Raw genomic sequence first — 16,744 nt, forward strand, 5'->3', positions numbered from 1 at the left:
AGGAGCCATTATTTCATCCTGCCCATGGACAAAACCATGACTTAAGGCTTTTAAATTGGAAAGGTAGTGGCAGGGTTGGGGTAGGGCAGGACTATTCCTCTCCCATCTCCTCCAAGAAGAGCTGATCTGTCCTTAGACATAGGGAGTGGCTCTTGGGCCCTCTGGGTTTATCCCCTTAGCAGCCGGCACAGTGCCTGCACAGAGCATACATTCTTATACATTTACAGATGAGGAAGAAGGGAGGAGGAGTAGAAAGGGAAGGTCTGGGACCTCCATGACCCTCTACGACGAGCCCACAACGATCCTTCGGCTGATGGCTCCCGGCAAGGTATAGATGAAGAGGGCCAGGAAGATGATGATGACGATCAGAATGAAACCGATGATGATGTACTTCTTGTAATTCCTCCAGATGAGGTGGTACAGGCACTTGAAGGGGGTCACAAACCAGGAGAATGAGGTGTCTGGGCGGCTGAGAAGGAAGCAAGAGAAGATCAGGGAAGGGGCCATGTTGTCAACACATAGGAGTCTCAAGACCTCAGGAAGGATTTCTGACTCCCAATCTCCAGGGGCCCACAACGAGAGGCCCAAGAACGGGCGAAGACCATGTTGCCTTGAAGCAGAAGCAAGCTAACATTTTGGGTGATAATGATTCCTCATCATTTTAAAAGTTGGTCTGGAGGAGGGCAAGAGTTTGGTTAGGACCCAGCCAGAGAACTGAGGGCCCTCTGTCCGTCCCACTCTGACCAGCTCAAGCCCTGCCTCTTCCATGAAGCCCTTCCTGACTACCCCAGTCCACAATAATTCCTCTCATTCTGAATTCCTACCTCACTCGTGGCTTGACTTACCCACTTTTTGAACCTAACATATGTCTTCCACACTCTGATGACTGTTTTATGAACCTGTGTGTTCTCTCTAAACAGACTGAAAGCTTCTGGAAGGCAGAGTTTATATCTTACATTTCTTTGGTGTTCTTCAAAGTGTTTTTTTTTTAGTAGGTACACATTGTAGGAGTTTAATAAATAATTTTGAATTAATGAAGCACCAGTTATGTTCCTAACACTATGATAGATGAAAGGTAGGTACAGAGAAGGGACCACCTACTCATCATGAGACACTTGGAGTCCAGGGAGGGGTGGGACAAATACAATTTGAAGGAGTATTTTGTGTACACATTTCATATCTATATATGTTTACTTTTTAATTGATATATAACCATGGTTTCAATTGAATAGGGTAACACTTGCTGCTAGTAATTCTACTTCTGGAAATTTATTTTAAGGTGATAATTTATAAAGGGGAAACATTTTTATCATATTATAATAATAGAAAAAAGGTAGAAGTAAATTAAACATCCAGTTACGGGGTGGCAACCAACTCAATTATGGGTATCAAGTCTATGGACTATTCCACAGCCATTTAAAAATCCTAATTATGACAACTATGGCAACAAAGCAAAAATTTTCAGCAAAGGATAAGTGAAATATGAAGATAATTTTGTATGCATAATTAGAGAAATAGTAGAAAAAAAATTCATGTGAAACTTATATTCCCATGAAAAAAATAGCAGAAAAAAACATATGAAATTATTCTAGAAGTGCTTATGTGGTAGTTCTACGGAAAAGTGTCCTGTCCATTTGCCAAACACTCTATAATGTTTTTGGAATATTTTTCAATTATAGAAATAAAAAGCTACACTGATTGGATGGTACCTATTAACTCCTCACTTCTCCCAACGGGATGCTCTAGAGAAATGTTTTCATCCTCTGATATGGGGACCTCAGAGGGTCCTTCCCATTTCTGATGTCCCCATCCCCACCCCGTGACTTCACTCACTTGGGCTTGGCCAGGGGCTCTGGCTCCTTTCGGGCTTTTCCAACAGGATTTTTCTCAGCTTCTTCTGCCGTCACGAGGTGGAACTCAGCTTCAACCTTGCCCTGCACAAAGACAAACTCTCAGTTTCTAGTCACAAAGAACTTCTGGGGGCAACACCGACCTTCTAGAAGAAGTGTTATCATGTGGGAGAATGTCAGGAAGGATTGTGACTATCCTCCTGCTTTATTTTGAGGAAATATTATCTTTTCGGTCCTGGGAGAAGCCATTTTTATGACCGACAATAAAAGCCCTGGAACGACGTTACTCTTGAGTTTTGTGAGAAGAGGGGGTCTCACGTGTACACATAGACACACAAATGCTCAGTCACATGGACTATTTCACTTGTAATCATTTAATATCTGCAGAAGTAATATGAATTACAGAAAGTAAGAATTAAAAGGGGACTAATTACTTGAGTGGCAGAACCCTGCTGAATCTGCTACCCTCTTTCTTCTCTGTCAATGACTCTCAAGAGGAGATGGGTGGGTATGGACCTACATTTGCCAAAAGGCTTTTCTGTCATCCTTCCTTGTTTTTGTTGTCCCCTCTAAGTGTTTTAGAATTATTCTTTTATTCTAGCACTCTCTCTCCCCTTCTCTTCCCTCAGTAAGAAACAGCCTCTTTGGTTTGAAAATTATGAGTCATATGCTTCTTCAGAGCATTGTGCCAAAGATAGTGGCAGAGATGTAAGTCTTGGGTTATCAAAGGATGAGACAGGATGTCTGCAAAAGGTAGGAGTTATTCTTTCTTGTTCATTCATTACTTTTGGAGACCCCCTGTATGCCAGGCACTGTTCTAGGCCCTGGGGACTTAATGATTAAGAAAAATAGGACCCTTGATCTCCTGGAGCTCCCGTTCTTGGTGGAGGGGACCCTCTCTCCTGCCTCCTTTGGTTTTGTGGATCAAAATTCAAGGTGATAGGAGGGACACAGACGTGGCTGGAGACTGCAGCATCACCAAAGTATTTTAGCCCCTACGATTGCTGTTAAAGCTTGTCTTTCTGAATCCCATGTGGATGGGGTATTACCTGACTTCAGAGGCATGGTTGATTTCCTACCCCAGTAAAAAGGTCTAAGATTCTGATGAACCAATGGTCTTGTGTTAATTTACCTATACTTTCTGAAAAAGCCAGGGCTTTTTTTTTTTTTTTTTTTTTTTTGGTACACAGGCCACTCTTGTGGCCTCTCCTATTGCGGAGCACAGGCTCGGGACACACAGGCTCAGTGGCCATGGCTCACGGGCCCAGCCGCTCTGCGGCATGTGGGATCTTCCCAAACCGGGGCACGAACCCACGTCCCCTGCATCGGCAGGCGGACTCTCAACCACTGCGCCACCAGGGAATCCCATGCCAGGGCTTCTTAACAAGCAAGTTTAGTTGCTGGCAGCCATGAAAATGTAATCGTGGGAGAAATTAGAGAAAAGTAGAGTATTTGGGGTGAGTTTGAAGCTGGAGAAGAGAGGCAGAGTCATGGTTGTCTGAATCAGTAAAGAAGCACAGTGGGCTTTTATTACAAGTGAAGTCATGAGTTCAGATCTAGGTGGTCTCATCCATTCTTTAGACTAGTACCATGACCCGACTCAGAAGGCATTAAATTCCTATGATCCAGAAATATTCCTTTAAAATATGTATATATGTACTCTCTCTTGTTCCTATTGAGAAATTTTGGCTCCACTGGCAATGACTTGCACATAAGGCACTCAGGAAGTATTTGAAAGCCAGGAAAGAAAGAATATAAAGCTTCTATCCATTCTATCACATCTATCAACAGTAGAGCAATAGTAATATAACTCTAACTGTAATTGCAATGCTTTATTGAATGCCTGTTTTGTCCCAGGTCTGTTCTTTTTATCTATTATCTATCTATCTATCTATCTACCTATCTATCTATCATCTATTTATTACAGTGACTAGCAAAGTAGGTCTCCTTTATATTGATAGAGAAATGAAGCCATAAAAGTCAAATAACTTTCCCAAGGTCACAAAGGCAATAAGTTAACCAACTGGAATTTGAACCAAGGTCTGTAAGATTCCAAAGCTCATGCTCTTTCCATTATAGCAGGCTGCCTCCCAACTGCCTGATAATTGGACTAGAAGTTTTATGAGGACCTTCCCAGCTCTAACGTGAGATGATTCTATGACTGTCTTCATCATGGCCACCTAAAAGCATTTGTCTTCTTGGGTCTTAGTTTCCTCATCTATCAAATGGCCAGAGGCTCTTTAAAGCAACTTGGCTCTAACTTCTAGATTTCATGAAAGGCAGAGTTAGAGCCCACGGTGCCCCTGCAAGATTTCACAGCTGGAAGAAACCCAAGAAGCCAGCCCAGAACTCACGGCAGAGAGGCTTCCAATCTGCCAAAAGGGTTTATTTCCGGATGCTTTTCAGCGATGATCTGAGCGCCACTGAGCAATATATTTATATGCTGGGAGCCTCATCCAACTCCTCTATACTTGATAGAGCTTAAGAGTCACTAACCAATTGCTGGGCTCCAAAACGTTTGGAAGCGAGGACAAAAATCAACAGAGAACAAGCTAGGACAAGAGTGAAAGGATCATAGGTGTCTTCATTGCCTAACAATAAGCTCAGCCCTCGTGCTGTATAACTTGCATGGTGGGATGTGAAGACATTATTCCACTTAAACCATCTGACAGCCTGGAAAACAAATGACATTTTTATTCCCATTTTACAGCCCAGGAGACGAAGGCTTGATGATGTTTGCTAACTTGTGTTATAAAACTAAGATTTGTACCCAGGTCCTCTGATACCAAGTCCCATCCTCTGCTGTTTTATGTGTCCAAGTGGCTCCTTTTTGTGGAAAAAAAAAAAGCAGCCTATTTATTTAACAGTGACTCAATATACCTTTTCTGAAATGTTCAAGAGGGGCCTCATAGTCATTGCCATGGCTCCAGCATTAGAATGTATTTTTGATGTTTCAAATAAAATGTTGAAAAACACACCTGCTATATAGAAACATTGTTGCACAAAAGAAGCCAAACACAAAAGAATACACGATGTGTGATTTCATTTAGCTAAAGAAGGAAATAGACATGATCAAATGATGAGGTCAGAGATCAGGAGAGTGGTCAGGACAGGGGCAGGAGGGGTCTGGGTCACTGGAGAGGTTCTGCTTCTTCGTCTAGGTGCCGATAGGAGTGTTCAGTGCGTGAAAATTCATGATTGGCACACTCTTCTGTAATGTATACTACTCGTTTCTGTATGTAAGTATATTTTAATAAATTGGTTTTAAAAAGAAAAAAAAGAACATGTTTTTGACTTCCATCTAACGACTTGCCTTGGGTAGCTTAAGGAATAGTACAGCATAGCGTAGCACAGGAATTGAGTGGGTACGATTTGGTGCAGACAAATTGGCATCTGAAATCGTGCTCTACCACTTACTAGCTGTGTGACCTTGGGTGAGTTACGTGCCCTCTTTGAGTCTCAGTGATCTGGGATGTTAATAGCATGTACCCCATCAGATTGCTTTGAAAAATAAATGATACAACACTTATAAATTGCTCAACTCAGTGCCTGGTGAATAGTAAACACTTAAAAAATCATAGTTGTTAACTTCAACACTATTTTATGGACAGAAACGCATAATTTCCTGAGAAATATATTCTGCCCATTCAGAAAACTCCCAGAGAAGTCCCAAGGACTCATATTCCCACAGGAAAAAAAATGCAAAGAAAAAAAAGAGGCAGAGAATATGAAATTAATTCTGCCCTAGGCATAGCAGTTGTCAGCTAATATCATGAAAAGCCTTGTCCCCGCTTCACTTCCCTGCCTTTGCGGTCACAAAGCATTTATCTGGTATCGCAGAGGCAGCAGGGGAAGGTGTTTACTGACATAGTCTGATAAACACTGCTCCTCCTTCCGTGTCTCTCCACACAGAGGGTTCCATGTCCTATTTCAATCATCAGTATTCAACCAAGTACCAGGTAGAGGTCTTAAGCTAATAATATCCTCCAAATGTAATTTTAAATCAGAGCTAGAAAAAATGGACAGTGTGAGAGACTATCTATTAACCTAATGACATCTATGGATGGAAGAAAATGACAAGGAAAGGTCCTAAAAAGACTAGATTGGTTGTATTGCATCCATTGTTTATGGGCTTCAAACTTCACTGGGCCTGGAGGGTGGACGCTGGGGGAGGCTGAGAAGTGATTGTGTTCAGGTTGGACATGCCTTCTTCAGCAATAATTATTGCTTATTAAACACAACTGTCACTCATATGAGATGAGGCATTCACATACATTAATGGTGGGAATGTGTACTGGTAAATCCTTTAGGAAGAGGAATATACACCTATACATACATACATACATATACATATATATATACACACACATATATGTATCTGCACACATATATATGTATGTGTGAGTATATGTGCATTACAGTATATAATCATACTCTGGACCTGTGAATTCCATTTCTGGGTAGCTAATTAAGGAAATAATTCAAAACTCAGATAAACCTTTAATGCACAAAGCATAGTCATTATTATTTTGGATGTTCAAATTGTCCTATTTTTCACAATGAGATGTTGTGTAGGAGGATATCCATATTCTCAGGAGATGCATAAGGAGTCTTTAGGGGTAAAGTGTCAGAATGTCTACAACTTACTCTTAAATGGTTCAGCCAGTGTGTGTGTGTGTGTGTGTGTGTGTGTGTGTGTGTGTGTGTGTGTAAACTATATCCATATATTCACATATACAGACAAAATAAATATATCAAAATGTCTACAAATATTAAATCTAGGTGGTGGGTATATGGCTGATCATTGTACTATTCTTTCAACTTTCTGCATGCTTAAATTTTTTAATGTATGTATGTTGAGGAAAAAACACATGATTTAACTGTAGCATTTCTATTTTGAGAATACAAAGAATTAGTAATATTCATAATAAAATGTAGGGGAATGCTCATTGTAACACTGAATAAAGCAAAATGAACAAGGCATTATTTTTAACATAGAATGATCACTATTATATAAAATTAACCAAAATCTATGCATATTGGGAATAACCAAAATGTTAGCAATAGTTTTCTTTGGGTGATGTGCATGTGGGTGCTATTTCTTCCTTTCCACATTTTTGTGTCTTTCAAATTTCCTATAAATGCATATAATATACTTTGTCTTAAAAATGCTCTTCACATGAAAATACCTCCACTCTTGGAGAATCTGAATTTGCCACATACTGTTTAGATGATTTGTCTTGTCTACCAGCTGCCTCAGCTAAGCTGTGAAATTCTGGATGGCAGAAATGTGTCTTATTGATCGTTGAACCTTTAGCTGCTAGTGTACATGGCCATAATAAATGCTGACAATTGTTTTTCACACTAACCTGGAGGTAGTTTTAGTTGTTATGCTCTTGGGACTTACCTGGGCTACCTAACTGTAGACTTGCGAGATTAACCTGTAAAAGAAACTTCCTGATCTCCATCTTCTAAAGGAGTGATTTCTTTGAAGGTTGCTTTTAGTAGGATAATGCATATAAAATGCATAATGCAATGTGTTTCATGAAGAACATGTTCAATACATATTCCCTTTCCTTCTCCAAAGGGTATCCATTCTTTTGCAATTCCACTGGAGCTGTTTTTCACTTACTATCCATATTCCACACTAGGAGCTGTGTGATCCAAATGTCTAAATTACACTGCTTGGGTGTACAGATAAGCAGCTTTAAAAATAAGCCTGGCAGGTGGCACTGCCCATAAACAAATCCCTCCTGGCTGCTGGTAATTGGAATAAGATGACAATGATGTTCTGACTGCTGGCTTCAAGGCACGGGAGGGGAGTTCATGCAGAGTTGGAATTAGAGAATGTCTTTGCTGGAAACACACCTTGGAGGCACCCAGTCCAAACTACTCATTTTATAGACATGGACACTATAAAAACTAATAAAGAGAAACCTCAATTAAAATAGAGTTGAGAGACCCGAAAGGGGAGCTCTCATGCCCTATGCTGATAGCAGAGCATAACAGGAAGAAGAAAGACTTTCTCTTCTCACCTGGCAAGAGCTCAGCCAATGAGAGACAGTCATGGCTCAGTCAGTGAAAAGCCATGGACTCTGTTAACTGTAGCACTCCCAACTTCCTTTCCCCCTCTATAAAAGAGTTCTTTCCATTTTTGCTGGGGATTTGCACATGGCTAGCCATGGGTGCAGACCTCAAATTGCAATTCTTTGTTAACTCCAAATAACCCAGTTTTTGCAGGAGAAATAACTAGCAGTCTATTGTGGGAGCATCTATCAGCACTTTATTCTTTTTTATGGCTGAATTCTATTCCACTGTATGGATATACCTGATGACATATTTAAAGCCATTTAAAAATCAAAATGGAGTAACTACGGTTCAGGCATCCAAAATGGAGCCAGGTGGGACCTCCCTGGTGGTCCAATGGTTAAGACTCGGTGTTTCCAATGCAGGGGACCCGGCTTTGATCCCTGGTCGGAGAACAAAGATCCCCCACGTGTTGCACAGTGCAGCTAAATAAATAAATAAATAACAAAATGGAGCCAGGTGACCATTGTGGATGCAGTTGCAGACATGTTCCTAAATCACTGGGAACTTGAATGTTCTGAACTGTATCAAATTCTAGGACACTACTGGCCATCTTCAAAACAGTATCTGCTAGCAGCTGCACCCTGAAACCTTGTAGTTTCAAAGTTTCCCCAACCCTTTTGCAACAATGTAATCATTTTGAACCCCAACCAGTTCTTGTTTAATAAGCGCCCTAACTTCTTGCCAGCTCTGATCCTAGTTCTTGACAAACAACCTGTATGACCTTGCCCCGCTTTGCTTTATAAGCATCCCCCATTTGGTAGTCCAACAGAACACAATTCAAATGCTTCTTGAATCTGTGTCTCCCGGGCTATGGTCCTAACAAACCCCAGATAAGCACCTCTTTACTTCAATAAGGTCTCTGTTTCTGAAATTTCGGTTAACATACCACATTTCGTTTATCCATTCATCAATTGATGGACATTTGGATGGTTCCACTTTGGGGCTATTATGAATAATGTTGCTATGAACTTTCACAACACTGCTTTTTAAAAAGGTCGCCAGGAGAGGTACAAATTATTATGTATAAAATAAGCTACAAGGATATATTGTACAACATGGGGAATATAGCCAGTATTTTATAATAACTGTAAATGGAACATAACCTTTAAGAACTGTGAATCACTATATTGTACACCTGTAACGTATAATATTGTATATCAACTGTACTTCAGTTAGAAATTAATTAATTTTAATAAATAAATAAATAAAAGGTCGCCAGTGACCTCCACGCTGTTAAACCCAATCGACACTTCTCTGCTTCTTATACAACCACCCAGGAGCATTTGACACAAAGACCCAGCTGTCCGCAAAAGACTCTCTCCTCTCTGGGTTTATGTCTCAGCACATTTTCATTATTTTCTTCCTACATCTCTGCCTACTTCTCTTTCTCCACTTGTGACCCTCTCCCACCCATTGTCCCCATTGCAGGGAGGGACTGTTTCCTGTGTGAATCAGATCCCCTCACCTCCCTGCTAGAAACCATTCACTGGCTTCCTGTTGATCTGAGACCGAAATCCATAATCTCTTCAACATGGCGTCTGAGGGCTGCATGATCCAGCTCTGGTTTCCTCTCCACTTCATTGGCGTCACCCTCTCTTCACCCTGCTCCAGTTGTGCGAGGTTTTTGCTTGTTTGTATTTTAATTCCTCCTATGCACTGAACTCATTCTCACCTCAGGGCCTTTGCCTGTGGTGTTTGCTTGGTGACAAATGCACTTCCATATTTTTCCCTGTGGCTCACTACTTTTCATTCTTTAGGTCTCAACTATAAAGGTTCACAGTCACAGAAAGTTCTCTAACCGCTGTATGGAGTGGGAATATCTGCCTTGGATATGCCTTAACTCAGCACTTCCCAGCCCTTGTTTTAAGAATTTGCTAGGCAGAGCAATTCTCAGAGCTCCCTGAGGGTCTGTTTCTCACACTGTAATCCTCAGTTTGGCTCAAATAAAATTCACTTTTTTCTCTTAAAAAAAAAAAAAGAATTTGCTTTCTTGGTGTGCCTGTGGGTAACTCGCTGTGCATTTGTGTGTTCATCTATTTACCCTTGTGTGTCTGTCTTTGACATTGGACTATATTATTCTCAGGGCCTATCCTTTAATAGATGCTCAATAAATATTTGTTGAATGAAATGAAGAAATAAAGTACATGGAAAATAGTCAATTAGGATCAAATGAAATAACAGAAGGGATCTGAACATATTTGGCAAACTCTGCAGGGCTATAAAAATATAATAGATGACTGCCATTATGTAATATATACATAATCACTGCCGTTTGTTTCATAGGAAAAGGAACTATGTCAAAAGGTAAGAATTTGGATTTCAGGACTTGGCATTCCCCATTTCCTGACCTCATATTACATTCTGACAACTCTGACCAGTGGGCATTTAGCTGTCCCCATGGGGATATTTCAGGACTCCAGGCTGCACTCATCATGGTTCCTCTACTTGGAGTAGACATTCTCCTTTTCTTCATCTAGAAAAGGCCTTTCATCATTCCTTGTTCTTGAAAAATTTGTGCTGTGCCCTGCTTGATCCCTCAACATCCTCAGAGGGGATTAGCTCCTCCCCTCTTCCTTCCCTGTGTCATTTTCACTTTGACTATTTCATGCAGAATGTACTGTTGACACATCTGTCCTCACTGGACTCTGAGCTGGATGACAGCACAGGCCATGCTTACTTCATTTCTGATCCCATCCATTCATCAATCAAGTCACTGACTGAGCATCTATTATGTGCTAAGCTGTGAAGCCTGGAGCGGAGTACAGAGGCTGCCATGTAGTGAAACCTCAACGCATACTTGAGGAGACTGGAAGGAAGGAGCCTGCTTGGATCCTTGTTCTTTTGATCCAATCTCACCAGATGGGACTGAATTGAGAAGGGAGGGAAGAGAAAGCTCCTAGAAAACATACTAAGACTAGACACCACGGAGTCAGGTCAGCAGCTCCCAGTTAAGTTCAAAGAAATCCTTGTCTTGTACCCAATGAGCCCATAGCACAAAGAGAGAGTGAGCAATCGGTCTCTATGCAGACCTGCTACCTAAAAGGTCCTGACTTGCGTTTGCTTTTGCCGCTGGGCACTAGGAACAGAGGGGAGAACACGCTCACCCCAAGAGGAGGACAGCAGTGAAAATAGGCCCCCTATGCTGGCCCGGTCCCTTTCCTCACCTTCACTGAGCACTTAAGTCCTCCACCATCCCTTACAGGGGAGTGACGAGCGGGCTGAAAGAAAGGGCAAGAGCAGCTTTCTTCCTACGATTTGTGAAAGGTCCGAGTTCCTACAGCATGTGTCACACAGTATGGACCAAGTTGGCTAGGCAAGGACAGGGGTAAATGGCTCTCCTTTCTGCTAGTATCCTCTCGAGCAAGTTTTAAAAGGATGGATCACTTTTTAAATGGAGTTTCACGTTTTGAGGGTGAAGGGATGAAGCAGTTGTATTAAAATTGTACATTAGTCAGGACTTTATGCGTAATTTCAAGAAATGTTGAAAAAAAATTAATGCCGGGGCATATGCTCAAGGTAAGAAGATAGAAACCCAGCCTGATATAGATCACTAGTAAATCAAGCATGCTGAAATATGGAAGGCACAATGCATTTATACATTTTTCAAAATTCTCGCTTCTCAACAGAAACTTTGCCCTAAAGGGCTCTATGTCATTTTAGGGCACTAGACTTGAAGTTTACAAAATGACTCATTTAAAGAATATGAGGTCCCCTGCCTGCCCCACCCTCACCCCGTCTCCTACAGCTGTCACTTACCGTGAGTTCTTTGCTTTTAGTGAAAGGCCACCAGCCCCGCACACGCTTTTGCTGGAATATGGATATCTTGCTCTCCTCACTTGCATTTTCAAACTTGGTGAGATCACAGTCTTTGGCAGCCTTAGCTGCTCGGGGAAAACTATTGAGGTTCATCTCCAGGGAGCCTGTGAAGAGATGTCCTTAACAGTTATAGAAGGGCTTGAAAATCCATCATCATCCTCATTCACCCACTCATTCATCCATCCACTCACTGGTCATTCAGTCAGGACCACATGGGATCCACAGGCATGTGCCAGGTACTGAGGGCACAAATATGACCAAGACATGTTTGGTGCATTTAAAGCATTAGTAATAGGGCAGCAGGTAGAAGACAAGGGCAGAGCTACCATATGTAACTTTCAAGCCTTAGTTTCCGGTATCATCTGTTGGGCCTCTTCTCTGCTCCCTGAGCATGATCTGAATTACGTGTCTATCCTTTGAGCTGTTCCCTGCCTTAGCACAGACAGCCTGTAAGAACCTCCTCCCCCGACCATACCTCTGTCTCTGAGCCCACTAAACTGCAGGTTGGGGACTCAGTCTTACCGTCTTGGTAGCTGCTCTCCAGTACCATCGTGGACTCTCAACAATGTTTTCTCTTTTTAAAACTGTTTTATACATTTTAAATGTTGCTCTCCATTTACAGTTATTACAAAATAGTGGCTGTATTCCCTGTGTTGTATGATACCTCCTTGAGCCTATCTCACACCTAGTAGTTTGTACCTCCCTCTCCCCTACCCCTATCTTGCCTCTCTCCCCGTCCTTCTGCCCACTGGTAACCAGTAGTTTGTTCTCTGTCACCTGTGAGTCTGCTTCTTTTTTGTTGTATTCACTAGTTTTCAACAGTGTATTTTCAATGAGTGAATATAAGCCAGAGTAAGATAATTCCACGAGAATGTTCTGTTTCTCTCTCCTTAATAACCTTTCCTTATTTCGAAAGTGATGTATGTTCACTGTGAACATTTAGAGCGTGCACATTAGCAAAAAATAGAAATCTTTTTTTCTATTATTTTTCCACCTCCCAAAAGTTGACGACTGTCCTACTTATTAGTTCATATCCTTATATCAGTCTTTCTGTCTCTTTGGCTATCTCTGACTATCTCTTTCTCCTATAAAAATAAACATATTTTTTACCGAAAGGGGATTTTTTCCTATACACTTTTTTTTCACTTAATGCACCCTGCACAACTATCCAACTCATTAAATATTCTAATATTTTAATGGCTGCAGGGTTATCACTTACTGAGTGCTTACTATGTATGAAGCACTGTCCTTCGTTTTTAAATTATATTATCACACTTACAGCTCCCCTCTGAGGTTGTAATATTATTATCCCCATTTTACAGCTGAGGAAAACTGAGGTACAGAGGAGACCAGTAATTAGCTCAAAACTTAATAGCTTCTTAGTAGTAAAGCAAAGGTCAATTTTAGTCTGTTTGAATATGTATCTTCCACCATAGCGATGCACTGTAACTTATTGAGTCAATCCCCTATTAAGGGCTATTTGGAGTGTTTCAATATTTTGCTATCAAAATTATTAAATAGCATTGAAATTACTATCCCTGGAGCTAACTCAGACTAAGTTCTCCAAAAGCTGGGACAAAACCCTCAACATTAATACGAGCTTGATGAAGCCACTGGCTTACCCAGAAAATCATCTGAAGACAACCTTTCAAAATCCCAAACCTGAAGCACCAACACAGGTGGCGTCTTACACTCCATCTTCTCTAAGGAAAAGATGTTCTCCCTCTTGGTAATGACCATTTGCTTCTCTGCTGGGAGATACTGAAATGGAAACAGAAAGCGCCAGTTGAAGTTCCCCTCTCCAGTCAGAGAGTTGTAATGCACGTCTGTTTCCTGCTTGTCATCTTCCAAACCCTTTAACCACCTGAATAAAGACAGAAAAAGAATTAAACACTCAGGGAACATTATTCAGGCATCAGTATAATCAAGAGCGATTTAACTAGTTTCATTGTGGTCACAGATCCATGGTTTTAAAATTATGATATAGTTAGATTTAGATGAAAGCTTCCATTGAATCCGAAAGAGATAAATAGGGATCAAAGGGTTGGAAACTGAAACAATACTCTCGGTCTAAGTCAGGTTGGGGAATTGTCTTCAGTTCTTGGGTAGATCTGAAGCCACACTCAGTAAAAAGGGAGAAGTCAGGAAATGTGAAATGCAAGTGTAACCTGAGTCTCCTCTCGCCTTGGGCGGCCTCTTTATAACACGTACCATTTCTGCACCCACTACATTACGTTGCTACATTACATAGGTAAATTATCTAACCTCTCTGTGCCTTTGTTTCATCTGGAAAATGGAAGCAATGACAATATCTAGTTCATAGAAATTCAGAGGAATTATATGAGATAGTACATGTACAGTGCTTGTGTACTCCAAATGATCTATTATGTTATTTCCTCTTAGTATTATCTGGTCTTTTTCCTCCATGCCAAGTATAAAGTAAGCTACAATGAATACATTTTCCCCTAGTACTTTATCCACAGCTAATTAATTCTTGAGAAAAAAGGTACTTTTAATTCAAACTAATTGGTAATGCCAAACCACTTGCTTTCTGAAAGCAGACATCCCTCCCTCCACCCCAACCCACCCTGGGGCATGGGAGGGTAAATACCCTTCTATTTCCAGAGGAGTGGTACCACTTGGGGTATGGGCACAATTATTTAGCTAAAGATGGTGCTCGGTCAACCTATATATGTGTGGTATCTCTTATGAGGCAAGGAGTGAGCTAGATGCTAGGGGAGTGCTGGGAGCAAACAGGGATGGTTCTTGCCTTCATGGAGCTACATTCATGGAGGGAAGAGGATGGAGGGAGATAGGTGGGATGGCAAAAGTCACCAGTGAGGGATGTGCAAAGGCCCTGTGGAAGAAGAGGTGAGGACACATTCTAAAAAGGGAAAGAAGCGGGCTTCCCTGGTGGCGCAGTGGTTGAGAATCTGCCTGCCAATGCAGGGGACACAGGTTCGAGCCCTGGTCTGGGAAGATCCCACATGCCACAGAGCAACTAGGCCTGTGAGCCACAACTACTGAGCCTGTGTGTCTGGAGCCTGTGCTCCGCAACAAGAGAGGAAGCGACAGTGAAAGGCCCGCGCACCGCGCTGAAGAGTGGCCCCCGCTTGCCACAACTAGAGAAAGCCCTCGCATAGAAACGAAGACCCAACACAGCCAAAAAAAAAAGGGAAAGAAGCTCGGTGTGACTAGAGAGCAGAAGGCAAGGGGGAGTATTGATCCAGTGAGATGAGTCTGGAGACATAGGCAAAGTCTAGTCATGTGTGATATTTTAGGACATATGAGGGATTTGGATCTTTGTCTAGAGAAAATAGGATGTCATTAAAGGGTTTTAAGTACAGGACTGATGTGCTCAGATTGTGTTTTGAAAAAATAACTCGTGTTTCAACAATAGAGAACAGATTATTGGAGGCAAGACTGAATAGGGAGAGACCAATTCAGATAGTATTGGTATTTCAGTGACCCTAGCAGGAAATGATGGACGAAAAGATGATGATGGTGATGTGGTGAGATGAAGAGAATGGACAGTGCTGACAGCTATTTTGGGAGTAAAATGAACAAGACTTAATAGTGTACTAGAAATGGGAGTGTCAGTGAGGAAGGGGGTTTCTTGTTGGGGGAAAACAAAGAGATACCAAAATAAGGCTGAGATGAATTGACTGTTTCTGAGATGAGTTTTATCTGAGGGTACATGTTTAAGTCACATTGTTTCTGATTCTCTACCACTTCACCTCCCTCCCTGAGTAGGGGTGAAAAGGAAACCTACAAAGACATTTGTATAATAGCCAAGATGTAAGAGAGAGATACAAAATACTTAGTTTCCTGAGTCCTAGGTTGGTAAAACTAGCAAATGGGAAGGTATAAAGTTTAGCTTTTGTACTAGGCTTATAATCTTCTTAACACTTAATCTTTCATCAATAGCACTACAGCTCTCTACTTCCTTCTGGTGTAAAGGTATTTTGAATGTCATTCAAAAAGTTTAGGCATCCAATATTTAACTGAAAGAGACGTTTATATAATAAGACTTCCTCACAAAAATATTTCATAGGATAATCATTCTTAGCAAAATGACCAAATAAGGCAAATATTTGACAAAGAAAGTGACCTTATCTAACAAGGTGAGTAAGATGGACTCCTTTTGTGAGATGGTTAGGGGTTAAAGAGGTGAAGAGGAGGAAAGGGGGTATGGAGTTTGCTGGTAATCTTACCCTTTAACATAAATATCACTTGATTTTTGTCCTGTGAAGATATTCTCATCCTCTAAAATGACATCTTCCATGTTCCAGATGGTCACTCTCAATTCATACCTGGGACAAGGGAAGGCAGACTTAGGTTGAAGACCTTGGACGCTGAGTCGATTGGTGTCTATGTGATTCTGGTACTGCTGTGAGTCTATAAGCTTCCTCAACTTTACCAAGTTCTAAAATGTCAAGACTTAAGGTCTTCATTCCATCAAAACCAAGTGTCCCAGCTGGAATCGCCAAGAACATGAATTTCTCTGAGCACATCCTCCTTCCATTAACCGACATTTTTCAGAATGTTGAAACTCAGGGGCTCCTACCATAAAACAGGGGCCACCATTTCAATCCCCACCACTACTATTATCCCCACCACTCACCCCCTGCTGTACTTGGCCGGGTGGAAAGTGAGGCATGATTATCAGGGGTCAGCTGATTAATGTATCAGACACCAGATCAAATGACATGATCCTTTAGTCCGAGACCTTGGTCTCTTTCCTTGAAGGTGGGGCTGCAGGTTACTTACCCTTTGGGTTTCCTTGGCGAAATGTCAACAGGAGGTCCAGGTTGAGGCATGTCTTTGGGAAACATGTCCACCCACATCTGCAGGCGGCCCTTGTTAAGAAGACATCCTTTAGATTTTTTTTTTGGGGGGGAGGGGGGCACTATCACATGGACACTGACCGTTCGCGGTGTTAACAGATCCCTTTACTAGTAATGGATATTAGGTACATATAATATAAT

The 16,744-nt window shown here is 41.5% G+C and overlaps 1 protein-coding gene across 1 annotated transcript in view; it reads right to left on the bottom strand.

Moving 5' to 3' along the window:
- Positions 1-282: 282 nt before the first annotated feature.
- FER1L6 (fer-1 like family member 6) overlaps positions 283-16,744 on the bottom strand; it is a gene marked incomplete at both ends in the record, with an annotated part of 146,181 nt that continues 129,719 nt past the window's right edge. Inside the window, 6 exons of the mRNA XM_082674389.1 lie at positions 283-469; positions 1,834-1,934; positions 11,697-11,860; positions 13,379-13,620; positions 15,971-16,069; positions 16,527-16,615. Coding sequence (XP_082530515.1) covers positions 283-469; positions 1,834-1,934; positions 11,697-11,860; positions 13,379-13,620; positions 15,971-16,069; positions 16,527-16,615 — 882 coding nt within the window. The remainder of the gene's footprint in view (positions 470-1,833; positions 1,935-11,696; positions 11,861-13,378; positions 13,621-15,970; positions 16,070-16,526; positions 16,616-16,744) is intronic.

The sequence above is a fragment of the Grampus griseus genome (genome assembly GCF_964374135.1).
Source record: "Grampus griseus genome assembly, chromosome: 17".
NCBI classification, from domain to species: domain Eukaryota; kingdom Metazoa; phylum Chordata; class Mammalia; order Artiodactyla; family Delphinidae; genus Grampus; species Grampus griseus.